The sequence below is a fragment of the Sarcophilus harrisii genome, chromosome 3, assembly GCF_902635505.1.
Source record: "Sarcophilus harrisii chromosome 3, mSarHar1.11, whole genome shotgun sequence".
NCBI lineage: Eukaryota > Metazoa > Chordata > Mammalia > Dasyuromorphia > Dasyuridae > Sarcophilus > Sarcophilus harrisii.
This window is the reverse complement of record NC_045428.1, coordinates 516,196,281-516,211,252: the sequence shown is the minus strand read 5'-3', so window position 1 is coordinate 516,211,252 and position 14,972 is coordinate 516,196,281. Positions and strand designations below refer to the sequence as shown.

General features: G+C 33.2%; 1 protein-coding gene across 4 annotated transcripts in view; it reads left to right on the top strand.

Annotated features, from left to right (window-relative positions):
- Positions 1–14,972, top strand: part of GRM5 (glutamate metabotropic receptor 5) — a 613,509-nt gene that overhangs the window by 483,545 nt on the left and 114,992 nt on the right. For all 4 annotated transcript variants that reach the window (XM_031961904.1, XM_031961902.1, XM_031961903.1 and 1 more), the window contains one exon: positions 13,239–13,485. In XM_031961904.1, coding sequence (XP_031817764.1) covers positions 13,239–13,485 — 247 coding nt within the window. The remainder of the gene's footprint in view (positions 1–13,238; positions 13,486–14,972) is intronic.

Sequence of the window (14,972 nt, the reverse complement as noted above, 5' to 3'; positions counted from 1 at the left end):
AAGGTAGAAGATTTGAAAAGGCTACATACAGAAGGTGAAATTTAAGATGAACTTTGAAGGAAAACCCAGAATCCAGCAAGAAAATGTAAATAGGGATAACATTTCAAAGGTGGAGGAGAGCTAGTGCTAATATACAGAGCTGGGAGTTGTCATGTACAAAGAATAGCAAGCAAGTAGAATAATATTGATAGATTCTAGAGTAGTAGTAGAGGAATATATTACAGGAAAGTTGCAACTATCACCATTTTACAGATAAGGAAACTGAGGCAGAGGACAGTTTAAATGATTTGTCTGCAGTCACATAGCTAATAAGTGCTTGGTGAAGAATTTGAATTTAAGTATTCATGAATTCAAGTTCAAGTATTCATTATAACTCCTTGGCTGGTTTTGTGTTTTTATTCTACCTTTGACAGTGACAACCTGTATGAACTCAGTAAGTCATTCTGGCCTTATTTTTTCTGGTCTTGAGTTTCATTATTTGTTTAAAAAAAATAGCAATGACCTTTAATGTGCCTTTTAGCTCTAACTAAATGATCCTATGGTCCCATGATCCTATAACTTCCTAAATATGAACAAGATCCTCCTATATTATAGTGATCATCACTGTAAAGATTCACACCAATAGTACAGATTATAACCTATCTGTGTCTCTCAATCCTGTGTGATTCTTGTCTATATTCCTCCATAAATTTTATACTATTATGTGCAATGAGCCATATTCATGTTCTCTTAACATGAAGTGAATACTTATGGAGAACATTAATCATACATAAGTCATTGTTCACATTAGATAGAAACATTCATTCTTGCAAATAAGTATGTCTTGTCTACTGGAAAATATTCAATATTTCCTCATATCATTTACCCAGGATCATTACCCAAATGACCAAGAAAAACTCAAAATTGAAACCAATTTAATTTATGTGGCATTGACTGCTACTTTTCTTTACTCATTTGATTTTTTTTTTTTTTTTTTTTTTTGGAGAGGCAATTAAGGTTAAGTAACTTACCAAGGTCACACCACTAGGAAGTGTGAAGTATCTGAGGCCAAATTTGAACTTCAGTTCTTCTGACTTCAGGGCCAATGTTTTATTCATTAAACTCTTTAATTTCTACATTTTGTGATTATACTTGGGTCTGCATCTAGCTACCTCAGTCAGTCATTGACTTATTTTTGTTCATATTAAGTGAGAAGGATCCTTTTTTATGAAAATAGTGTGGTATGCTAGAAAATGAACCAGGTATAGAATCTGAGGGTCTGGATTCTAATTCTCTTAATGTCTGTATTATCTTAGAATTGTTGATGATTCTGTCTCCTCATTTGTAAAATGAGGAAGTTGGATTTGATTTCTGTGAATTTTCTACCAGTTCTAATTATGAAAAATAGAGCAATTGAAAGCTCCTTGGAATGAAGGTACATTTCAAGGAGTTATAAATATTTTAAGGAATTAAATATAATAATGAAGTTGAACATTGAATGAATGAAAGTTGATAACCTCCTGGTGCAGTGACTAACATAATATTACATGCAATTAGTTGCTTAATAAATGTTTTTTGATGGTGGTGATGCAATGTCTGTCATCTCACAGTGAATCCCCTTTCTAGACTAATCAGCTCTTTTGTAATAGATACAACAATTAACCTTCCTGGTGTACAATTTATAAGCAGCTCATTTTGGAGAAGAAATTCTACACAGAATGGTTGTGCACTGCAATGTAATGCATTTGCTCAATTTTCCACTTCATTTCAATTATCATGCTTATTATAAGAGATGGGGTTTTCAGTTAGAGGACTTGTTATTTTTAATTAGAAGCAAAAGTCTTAATGGAACTTGTATTTTTAGCAGCACTTACTTTCAAATGCACAAACCTTAGAATAAGTGAAACAAGGGGTCACAGCACTTTTCAGAGACTTAAGTCATATTATTTTAAAATCCTGGTCTAATATAATGTTCAATTGTTGAATATGATGATGGGATTTTCATCCATCATTTCAATTTCAACATGTCCAAAACCAAACTCATTAAAAATTCCCTAAAATCTGCTTCTCCTTCTAACCTCCCTGTTACTATGAATTCAATTTTATTCAGAAAAAAACATTAATAATCATATATATGTATATATATATGCATATATATGTGTGTGTGTATATATATATATATATATATATATATATATATATATATATATATATTTGAATTCAAGGCAATGTGCTGAGGATGAAAACGGGGAAAATGGACTATCATGCCTTCCCTCAGAAAGTTTGTTGCTGTTTCTGTAGTTTCACTCAACTCTTTGTCACCCTACTTGGAATTTTCTTGGCAATGATACTGGAGTAGTTTGCCATTTTCTTCTCCAGCTCATTTTACAGATGAGGAAACTGAAGCAAACAGGATTATGTTATTTGCTCAGGATCACATAGCTATTAAGTGTCTGAGACCAAATGTGAACTCATGAACCTGAGTCTTTCTGATTCTGGTCCCTGTTCTCTCTCCATTTATATTTATATGTGTGCATGCTATGCCTTTGAATAGAACATAAGCTTCTTTAGGATAGGAGAATTTTCATTTTTGTCTTTTTTTATTGCTAGTATCTAACAGGGGGTCTGGCATATTGTAAATAATAAATGCTCACAAGTTCATTGATTAATGTCATCAAATAGAAAGGTTGTTTCCAAAAAGGCCAGTTGGAAGACAATTACAATTGCAATAGTCTAAATGAGAAATCAAGTCAACAAGTTATGTCACATCAATAAGCATTTAATAAGCACTTATATATGTCCTGTGCACCATGTTAAATGCCAATAATGCAAGCTCTCACAAAGCTCATATTCTACTGAGGAAAAAAAAAAACATGCAAAGAATTATATACATATAAGAAGTATAAAGGGTAAAAAGAAAGGAGGAAGTCAACATTGAGGAGAATCAGAAAAAGGGGGAGAGAGATTATAATTCAGAAAATATTATGAAGAAAAAAGCAATAGGCCTTGATAAGAAAGGTAAAAGAGAGGGATAACACCATAGATTAAGTTTGGGTGTCTAGGATCATACCTGCATTATCAATTGCAATTGGAAAGTTAGAGAGTACAAATTTTAGGAGAAAGATGGCAAATCCTCCTGTGGGACATGTCCTATCTAGTACACTTATGGGATAAATAGAACATTAGTGATGATGTTCTGCTGGTATTTAGAAATGTTTATATACATAAATATATATGATATTGCATATAGTATTACATATATATAATATATACATAAATCTTTCTATTTAGGCTACTTAAATACGTACAGGAATAGGTGCATACTATATATAATGGTATAATAGAGTGCTTAGGATATTGGGCTTAGTAAAGCTGAGTTCAGTTCTGCCACAGAAACCTCATATCTGAATGCAATTACTTAATCTAAGTAATTATATGCTTCAAAGGAAAGTTTTAAAGAAATTATTTTAGAAAACATAAATGCTATAATAAATTATTCTGAGCTGTTTAGAGGACTCATGAAATATTTAGTATAGTTCTAGCTTTGTGAGTTAGACACCTAAGTTCAAATTCTACTTTAGACATTTACTAGGTGTGATTTTCATGAATCAATGTAGCTCATTTAAAATCTCTGAGCCTCATTTTCCAAATCTATAAAATAGAAGTAAAAATAGAACCTTTCTTACATGTTATTAGAAAGGTCAAATAAGATAGTGTATGTAATTTGCTTTGTTGATTTTAAAGAAGTTGTAAATAGCATAATTGTGATGCTTTGTCTTTGTCACATGCATTCTTCATTAAGATTATCCTAAATTTATCTTGACTATGTCTTTCATTCATTGTTAAGGAAGGTGATGAGCCAGTGCTTTGAATTGTTCACTCTTACAGAGAGAGTTCTCAAGTAATACCTAAAATTGGCTCTTCCTGTAAATGGATTTTTTCAAAACTGGCCTTCTACATGATTATTACTTAAACAAATAATATTAAACATAAAATTAGATAAGTTGTCCTTTTCAAAACAAAACCCTTTTGGAATGTTATTTTCCTAAATAATTTTATTTAACTTTGCTAAATATTTAATACTCTGTCTTTGATAATAATTCCCACTATCTATATCAACAAGAAGATTTCCAAAAGTCCTGGATCAATTTGAAGGCTTAAAGATAGATCAAAATGGCAAATTAAAATCACTTACTTTATAGAATTGTGAGGAGAGACAATGAAAATAAAGAGATTTCAGTTATCCTTCACATTGATCATCTTACTTAACCATAAAATTACTGTATTTTGTTGAAACTATTTCTCTGGAAAGAACAAACAAACTTTATGGAGCATGAGAACTGTTCTCATTATTTCCTCTTCCAGAATTGATTAGCATATGAGAACATGATAGAGGGGCATCCTACAAGAAGGGGTCCTGTTATATGCCACTGGCTTCCATGTATTCATTAATCTTCCCTTCATATCACAACTTCCCCAACAATTCTCAGACTCCAAAGCTTAGATTGTATGTCTGAAGAGGTTGCTGAAAAAATGCCCTTTTATTTTCCCAGATGGTAAAAAGCACAAGGCTTTCTATAGTTTATATCTTGGGTTCCCCAAGGCAGATACAGGTAATGATTGTTCCCATTTATATAGTTATTTTCTAGTTTACAAACTGCTTGCTTATGACAATTCTATTATTGCTTTTTTTATGAAAAAAAGGAAACAAATCCTGAAATGTTCAACACTCTGCACGAAAGATAATAGCTTTTAAGTGTCCAAGGTGAGATTTAAACCTCTTTCTGATTTTAAGTGCCTCAATACTTTCAACATGCCAAACAGTACCAGAACAAGTAGAAAAGTCTGAGAGCTTTGTACCTGGTTGGAGCTTCTTGAGGCTATAGAGAACTCAAGATGGAAAGTGGCTTCCAGGATCCTTCACAAATTTTCCATTGCTTAATCATATCTGAGAAAGAACATAGAAGATTTCTAACTCCAGAAATTTCCCCTGAGTGGAATTAATCAAATTAAAACTAATTGGCTGAGCACTTAGCACATGTTCAGTGTTGTACTGGGCACTGTGGGGAACATTACGTAGTGCCTGACTCAAGAAGCTACAATTGTGCTGGAGAGGAAAAGCATGAACCATTTGGTTGTTTATGTAGGAACCTTTCTATCAACCTCCCAATCAATAAATAGGCATTAATGAGGCAGCTAATATATAATAAGTACTCTGCTAGGGACCAGATACCAAACAACCAGTTTCATAATCCAGACACCCTAATCCTTGTTCTAATTTTCTAAGCAGTATACTGTGAACCCTTAGTTGTACCACTGTCTTTGATGATGCATTTGTAGATTATGACTGCACAAATTTCAGGGAAAAATTAAAAGATAGACGTGTGTGATCCTGAGAGCAGAAGTCTCCTTATTATTTCTGCTTGCTTATGCAATTGTTTTGAATACCCAGCATTTCTAGGCTCCAGATTTTTCACTGAATGCCACAAAACTTCCCTGATTCCCTGCAAATGTCACGTTGTATTCTCTGAATTTTGATACTTGTCTGATCATTCCAACATTTCTGAACTTCCTAGGCACCTGATGTGAAAAACTGCAATGTTCCCCATTTCTTCTCTTGCTATTCCAATCAGACAATCTTGCTTCCTCCTAACAGCTCAAATCTAAAATACTGAACCTGGTACCTAATAAATGTTTCTTAAATTGAATTTTAAGGGCTCTGGTTTTTCGAATAAAGTATAAAAGGAAGCCTCAGTTTACAAAACTCAGCTCTCTTTTTACCACCTATTGCCAGATCCATTGCCTATAACCTGACTATCTGTTAACTGGTCCTTTGCTCTCCATTCTCTTACCTCTTTGCTATTATTATTTCCAAATGGAGGTAGACAGAGGTTAAGTAATTTGCCCAAACACAACTACTAAATGTAGTTTTTGAATTCATCTCCCCGAGTCCAAGACAAGCATTCTATCCATTGCACACCTACTACACTGGTCTTCTTTCATACTTTGGTATTACACCTACCATCTCTATGCCTTTTACTAGCTGTCTCCAAAACTTAGTATGCTTTTCCTTCTTACATCTGCCTCTTAAGTTTCATAGTTTCCATCAAAATTAATCTCCCATGTCACTTTGTAGTAGAAGTTGCTTTTCTTTCTTGCTTCCACCTACTGATGTTTTCCCCTCCCAAATAACCTTCAGGCTATTTTGTAAGTATATTATATGAACCTTTTTATTTCCATGTTTCCATTCCTTATTACAATGTAAGGTCCTTGATATTAGAATGATTTGTGCCTTTCTATATATTCTGAGCACTTGGCACTGTGCCTGATAGTAAATGCTTAATAAGTGCTTGTTGATTCAAAGACTTACAGTTTAAAATGTCTTTCCTCATTACAGTATTCTCCCTCCTTTTTTTCTATACTCACAAAGCTTTCTCCAAGTCCTCCAACCTGCACATATTAATATCTTTCTCCTTTAATCTTGAAAATAATCTTTTAGGAAGGCAGAGCCAAGATGGTGGAGAAAAGGCAAGAAAAATAAGAATTGGGCCCAGGCTTCAATTTAAGAATTGAAAGAGCTCAAATAGGACTTTTGAAAAGCAAGTAAAAGAGAGGAAAAATTAGAGAAAGAATTGAAAGAGGTGCAGAAGGAAATACAAAAAGCTAATGAGGAGAAGAATGCCTTAAAAAAGCAAAACTGGGCAAATTGGGAAAGGAAATACAAAAACTCACTGAGGAAAATAATTTCTTAAAAACTGGAATTCTGCGTATAATGAACTCTGTAGAATACAAGCCCAATGAAATAGGCAACCTGGAGTTAATATACCAATCACCTTTGATCAAATTAACAGATGTAGGTCCTTATGCAGACACTTTAGCACAGATTAATTACCCTATAGAAGCATATCAGCAAATTGCAGCTGCCGCTATCAAAACATGGGGAATCCTCCCAGGAAAACAAGATAGAGGGAAAGCCTTTACAAAAAAAGCACAAGGTCCCAACGAACCCTTTGCTGACTTCATGGGACATCTACAGACAGCTATCACACAAATTATTGGTGAAAATGTAGCAACAGAAATTATGATAAGAAAACTTGCTAAGGAAAATGCTAATGAGGTTTGTAGAAGGATTATATCAGGACTACACAAGGATGCTCCTTTAGAGGAGATCATAAGACGCTGTGCCACAGTGGGCACAAATACCTTTTATACCCAGACTATGATGCAGATTTTTCAAGATCAGAACATGGAAGACCTCAATGACTTAAAGAAGGTTGTAAATCCTTGGTCAAGTTGCTCCTGTACAATATCTAAAAAGGCCTGAATTTTATCACTAGCTAAGGGCTACTGTTCTATCCACACTGGTATATGGTGTCTTGAATTTTTTTGTGATCATGTTTTTTCATCTGGTTCAATTTTTTTTTTAATTATCTCTCCTTGATCTATTTTCTAAGTCAGTTGTTTGTTTTTTTTTAATGAGTTCTTTCACATATTCTTCAATTTTTTTCTTTTGACATTGTTTTATTGTTTCTTGAAGCCTCGTGATGTCATTAGCTTCCATGTTCCCAATTTTAATTCTCCACGAATCATTTTCTTCACTGAGTTTTTGTATTTCTTTTCATATTTGACCAATTCTGCTTTTTAAGGAGTTCTTTTCTTCAGCTCTTTTTTGTGCCTCGTTTGTCAAGGTCTTAATTCTTTTTTTTCATAATTTTCTTGAATCACTCTCATTTTTTTTCCAATAATTCTTCTACCATTCTTTTATTTTCCTTTTACTCTCCCAGGGATTGTTGCTGGCCCTGGGTCCAATCAGTAATTTTTTCAGGATTTGTTTATGGCTGTTTTTTTAAACATGATTGCCCTCCTTTAAGTTTATGTCTAGATCTTCCTTGTCTCCATAGTAGCTTTCTATGTTATTTTTTGTCTTTGTTTGCTTGTTTTCCAAATTTATTTTTTTACTTTGAACTTCATGTTAAAGTTGAGCTTTGTTCATCTGAAGATGGAGAAGTACTGTGCTAATCTTCAGACTTTTTGTGCTATTGTTTTCAGTTCTAGTTCTGGAGGTTTGCATGTTTTTAGTGCTTCCAAAGTGGTGTTATCCTGGAAGAATTGCAATCACTATCTCCTGGTCTGTTCTCTGATCTTAACCCAAAAAAGGACCTCTGCTCTCCTGCAGCCAGAAGAACTAATACTCTTCTTCTAGCTGGAATTATGACCAGGATCTTAAATTATGATCTGAACTATGACTATCCCTCTGCTACTTTAATCACACATATTAGTTTTCCCTTATGACTTCCTAATCTTCTTCACTGTAGAACTGCAACCCAAAGTATCTCTGGGCTGAGAGGTCCTGAAGCTGCTGCTGCTACCACTGCTAATTGCAAACTCTTCTGAAGTCTGACATTGATGCCCTGAGATGTTTTATACTGAATAAAAGTCTAACTTTGTTCTTTTGTCAGTTGTGCTACTCCAAATTTTTATTTCAAGGTGTTGTTTTAAGTTATTTAGATGGAGAATATGGGAAAATTCTGCTGAGTCCCAGCCTACACTGCCATTTTGGCTCTATACCCCATTCATTCATTTAAAATAGCTGTCTAAAGCCCAGGTCTTACCATCTCACTTCCCACTCAAAGTTTTTGCTTTTTACATGAAGTCCTTCACAAATTAGAAACATCTTATTCTCTAAGTTTATTTCCTATTATTATCTTTAATATTCTTTCAATTCTAACCAACTTAGACTTCTGTTACCAATATTCAGTATTCTATTTTATCTCTCCATGTCTTTGTACAAGTAATCCCCTAGGTTAATTTTACCTAACCTCTTAAAATCCTCCTCTTTCTTCAAGGTTCATTTAAAGGATTATATTCAACCTGATTTCTCAGTTATTAGTGCCACCTTAATCTTGAAATTATTTTAGATGTACTTGCTTCTAAAAGTGTTGTATTTTCCAGTTGTTAACATAGTGTCTGAAAGGTGCTTAATAAATGCTTGTTGACTCAAATAGAATGGAAGCTCCTTGAGAGTAGGTATTGTTTAATGTTTGTCTTTGTATTCTCACTTTGTGGACACTTCATAAATGTGTTTTCAAGTGAATGTGCATGTGTGTATACATACATATTTGAATCATATATGTATATGAATGTATATAATTTAATGTGTATATTTATGTATATAAGTTATATATGTAAACACATATATCATGTGGATATAACGTATATACATATATAATGTGTGCACACCCATACATATATGCATATGTATATGTATATATGTGCATAAGTACAGACATATAAATGACTTTTTTTAGATGGTGGGCATCAAATACAAATACCTATAAAAATGGAAAATTAGGGTGTGATAAATTAATAAGAGAATTACAAAATATTTAATTGGGTGAGATAGCTATCTTTTCAAACTTTAATAAAGGCTTTATTGAAGCGATAGTTCTGGAGCTGGGATTAAAAAAAAGAATCATATTGCAACAGAAATAGTTTGTGAAGATAATTAATAACAAGTAAAGAACACTTAACGTTTTGTTATTAAATATTACCATATCTTCAAGTTATGAGTACAATGCAAATATACTCACTATTGGGGGAATATCCAGAAATTTGGTCACAACTGATAACAGAAAACCAACATTCAGGGAGGGAGGGAAAGAGGAAGGGAGTAAGGAAGGAAGGAAAAATTAAGAAACATTTTACTCATTAAGGTATTTTCTATTATATTTGAGATAGCTTTCTTAGCTAAGGTAAAATGAATGTTAGAATATATTACCTTTATACTCACATCCAACAACAAATTTATAATGCTATGATCTAAGGCTTTTGTATTTGTTCTTTAAATGCATATTAGTTGATTAATTCCCTCTTTGTTCAAATTAATTTCCTTGGACTCTCCCTTCTTTTTCCTTGTACTTTGTGTTCATCTAATTAAGGCTTCATTTTTAGGAGCATAGCTATATTGTTGAGTTAGTTTTCCCTGGAGAATCTTAAACCAAATCACTTTACCTCTACTTCCTTTGTATTGGAATAGCTTTCAACTTCTAATCTTTCACAAACTGTCAGAAGACATGAGTCCCTGTTCCCAAGGTTCTTGCATTTTCCACTTATGCAATCAATTCCTCCTTTTTAGTAAATTAGTCAGAACCAGGCTAATATCATCAGTTTCATCTGTCATTTCCCCTGAGTTTTGAATAATGAAATGCATAAGTCACAAATGAAATGAAAGCCACAAAATTATCAATCACTTAGCAAAAAAGAACATATTTTAATAGGTATTTAGATAATGGGACATCAAAGTGGCACAGTGTATAGAGTGCTGGGTATGGAGGCAAGTTCAAATCCAGCCTCAGATATGCACCAACTGTGTGAAACTAAGTAAATGACTTCACCTCTTTTTTGCCCCAGTTTTCTTGTGAATTACTGAGCTTCTTAATAATTATTCTTCTTCTGTGTCATACTTACTATTTTCCAGAGTATATAGGTTATCAGATTTATATGATGTTTTTCTTCCTACCCTCTCAAGTCTCTAAGTAAATATGTTTTTTCCTAGTTTTCTACAGATTCACTCTATCCTTGGAAAAGGATATTATTATTATATGCTTTGATTAAAGTCTTAAAATCCAAGGGTTGGTCACTATTTTCTTAACGGCTATTCATCAATCTTGAAAGGATTTCTTTTCCATATACCTTATTTCTATTCAGCAGCACAAATGGAATCAGCATCTGTGCCCTTAAGGTTTTCATGACCTCTAGAAATACTTTCTAAGATCCTCCTGGAAGTAAAAAAATTTTGCTCATCCATCTCACAATTATTTGGGTAGGGATTATGAGTTTCACAAATCTTGCAAGGCTTTTTATCAAGTCCCAGATGCATGCCCTAAGAATATAGATATTTTTCTTCTGTTTATGTCAAGTTGAATAAATATATCTTATATGTGGGTTTGAAAATGAAATCAAATCACAAGTATAAAGTGAAAGATTGATGGATCAAAAGCACTTCAGATCAATATACTTTTTTCAATAGAGTAATTTAGCAGCTCTCCACCCCAAAGGGAAAAAAAAAACTGTTAATGTGACCTTAACAATATTAACAGAGTCAAAATGTTAAAATCTATAAAATGATAAACCCACTGTACTCTTCCATGGTGAAATCATATTGGTAATATTAGGTGCATAAATATGTAGTATGTAGGAGCTGCCTTTAAGAAAAAAAATCATAATTTAAATATTATCCAGAATAAAATAACTAGAATAGCAGAATGATAAAGAAGATAAGGGACATCATTAATAAAAAAAATATTTATTTAAATTGAAAGAATTGTCAAGAACTTACAAGATCAATCATTCTATCAATTATCTTATCTATTCTTAATGGTTTTAAATAAAGTTAGGTCTGTACAGTATGAATGTAAGTTTCTTGAAGTTCTCTCATCTTTTTAATATGGACGAGAGTTGAGCACAGTGCCTGGGATATAGTAGGCACTTAATAAATGTTAATTGGTTAATTGATAGAGCTGTAACAATAGCTATAGTTGAATTTACACTGTACATTTTGACTGAGATAGAACAGTTTGCCATATTTTCAAGATTTTAACTTCAAAAAAGAAGAAATTTTTATATATGTGACTTCTTCAGGGGATATTCACATTAATTGGGATTTAGATATAGTTATTTTTCAGTGTATATACTTTATTTTTATGTTCAGTGATTTTAGTCATGTACAACTCTTTATAATGACATTTCTTGGCCAAGATGCTGAAATTGTTTGCCATTTCATTTTTCAATCATTTCACAGGTGAGGAAATTGAAGTAAATAGGGCCTTGCCCAAAGTCACACAACTAATAAATGTCTGGGGACAAATTTGTATAGAAAGATGAATGTATATATATATGTATATACATATATATACACTGATCTTTCTATATACACATATACATATATATACACTCATCTTTCTATACACAAATATAGATATGTACATATATACGTATGTATGTACATATCTATATTTATGTATACATACCTGCATATATGAATACATATGTATGTTTATACATATAAATGGTATGCCTATATATATATATACATATATATATATATATATATATACACACATACATAAAATTCAGGGCAGCAAGATGGCACAGTGAATAGAACACCAGGTCTGCAGTGAGGAAATCTCATTTACCTGAATTTAAATCCAGCTTTAGACATTTAATAACTATGTGACTCTGGACAAGTTGCTTAACCATATTTGTCTCATTTTCCTATCTCTAAAATGAGATGAAGAATGAAATAGGAAAGCATTCTAGCATCTTTAACAAGAAGGTGCCAAATGGGGCCACAGAATATTGGACACAATTAAACAACAACATATACTGAGTGAAGGTCATAAAAGTATAACCTAGTTAGATGTAGCAGTTAACGACTTGATCAATTGAAGTCTTTGTCTCATTCTATATGGTATTGTGTGTTTATCTTATAAAAAAATTCTTGATTTGTTTCTTATTCCCAGTATTGATGATAAGATCCACAATATCAAGTACTATAACCTCCAGTTTAAACCTTACTTCTCCCCCTCTCACATAGCACAATGTTTTTCATACAGTATATTTTTGATTGATTGATCATTAACATCTTTTAAATTCTGTGGAATAATTTGATTTGTCACTTAAAGGAGAAGGTGGGAAATAGATCTAAATATGATAATAATTTTTAAAACACTTGGATGAAAGGGCAAGATCTTGTAACATTCATTCAACCAGTTTTGGATGTCTAGATTGCCAAAACTCATAGCTATGAAAAGGGAGTTTGAGCAATTGGCCAAGTTTCCTGGATTTTAATTTCCTTGTCAAGGGTGATTGGAATGGGTAGCTCTTCCTCTCGGGTACTGATATTGTTATTACTTCATTATTTCAGGAATCTGTGATTTCATCAGTATGAGTAGTCCCTCCACCATAGCAGATCACAATCCCAACCTTTTGCTGATAAGTTTCTCAAAATTTAGATAGTCTTCAGACAACACACAAACCATCATCATCACACTAATACAGAATATCTCCAGATTTGTAAGACCTACTATTAGGTTGTGCTTTCTTGTCATAGGATTCCAGATTTTGGCATCATCATTTACGTTGCATGATAAGGCATCAGGGGAGGAATTTAGTTGAAGATATTATGTATGATGGCATCATAATTGATAATTTATAATCAGTTTTGAGTGTTACTTTCAAAACTTTTTTTCCCCCAACAGGTTCCCTGACTCTGACTACACAATATGTCCAAGATTCCAAAATGGGGTTTGTAATCAATGCAATATATTCCATGGCATATGGTCTTCACAACATGCAGACAGCACTCTGCCCAGGATATGCTGGGCTCTGTGATGCTATGAAACCAATTGATGGAAGAAAACTTCTCGAGTCTCTAATGAAAACAAACTTCACTGGGGTTTCTGGAGATACAATCCTCTTCGATGAGAATGGAGACTCTCCAGGAAGGTATCATTACAGTTACTTCATATATGCAGGAGCTTTAGTAATAGCAAAAGGGTGATTATATGAGGGATATACTTTGGGGAGTTCTCAAGCTCCTTACTTTCTAGAGGCAGCTGGTGGCACAGTAGATAGAGTACCAACATAGAGTCAAAAAGACCTAAGTTAAAATCCAGTCTCAGAAATTAGTTGGGTGACCCTGAGAAATTTATTTAGCCTCTGCTTCCCTCAATGTCCTCAACTGTAACATGGGAATAATAATGCAACTACTTCACAGAATAACTGAGGCTCAAATGAGAGAATATTTGCTAAATCACTTAATATGTTGCCTAGCATATAGTAAAGACTATAAAAATACCCATTTTCTTCTCTTCTTCCTCTTGTTTTTCCTAAACTCCCTGCCCCTTAGGAAGTGTTTAAGAGAGGAAGAAGGAGAACCAATATTACCTTCAGCATTTTTGAGAAAAGAGTTAAAATGAATGACCAAGCTTGAAGATCATGTACAAATTTTATTTATCCAAGCCTAGATCTAAGTACCCATAATTGTGAAGACTCAAGAGCTATTTCTATCATTTCTTGACAAGCAATTGGTATTTTGTTCAAAACTTTTATTTTTCTTCTTCAGATCTGGAGTTATTCTGAGCACAGAAGGAATCGCATTTCTTACAATCCCAAAGATAGGACTAAAGTAGTGACATACTGCTTGCTCTTCCTGCCATGTGTTAGAAGGCATATTTTTATTATATTATCTTTCAGTTGATGCACTGTCACCTTGGTTGAGGACTAAATTACTATTTCTCCAATACTTTTCACCTTTCATCACTTACACAGAGGATCCTGAGAAATACAAAATTGTATATGATGATAGACCAGCTACTGAAGATTCAGGAGATACCTAAACATATGTCAAGATAAACTTGTACATCTCTCTTTTTCCCTCCCTCTCTCTTTCTTCCCCCCCCCCATCTTTTTCTCTGTTGCTCTCTATATCTCTCTGTCAGCCTCTGTCTCTCTCTTTTACTATCTCTCTCTCTCTGTATCTCTCTTTCTCTATCTCTATCTCGGCCTCTGTCTCTCTATCTGTCTTCTCTCTGACTCTATATTCACTATGTGTATATGTATAGAAAGGAGCAAATAAAGGGAAAAGTATGTGTGAGAGAGATAGATAGACAGAAAAAGAGGAAGAGAGAGGAGGGGGAGAGACAGAGAAACAGAGATAGAGATTATGAAAATTCTATTTTATAATAGAAAATGATCCTAAGGATTGACAAGTGATCACCCAGCCTCTGCATAAATATTCTCAGTGACAAGGAATTCACATTCTCGCAAGATGTCATTTTATTATTGAGCAACTTTGTGCAAATACAAAAAGAATAAGAGTTGGGAAAGCTCCAAGGTGGAAAAAAAAAACTTACTAGTACAGATTATAATCCTGCTATGAATTAGCAGATGTCCTAGAGAGTTGATTAAAACACATTAAAGTTTATACTATT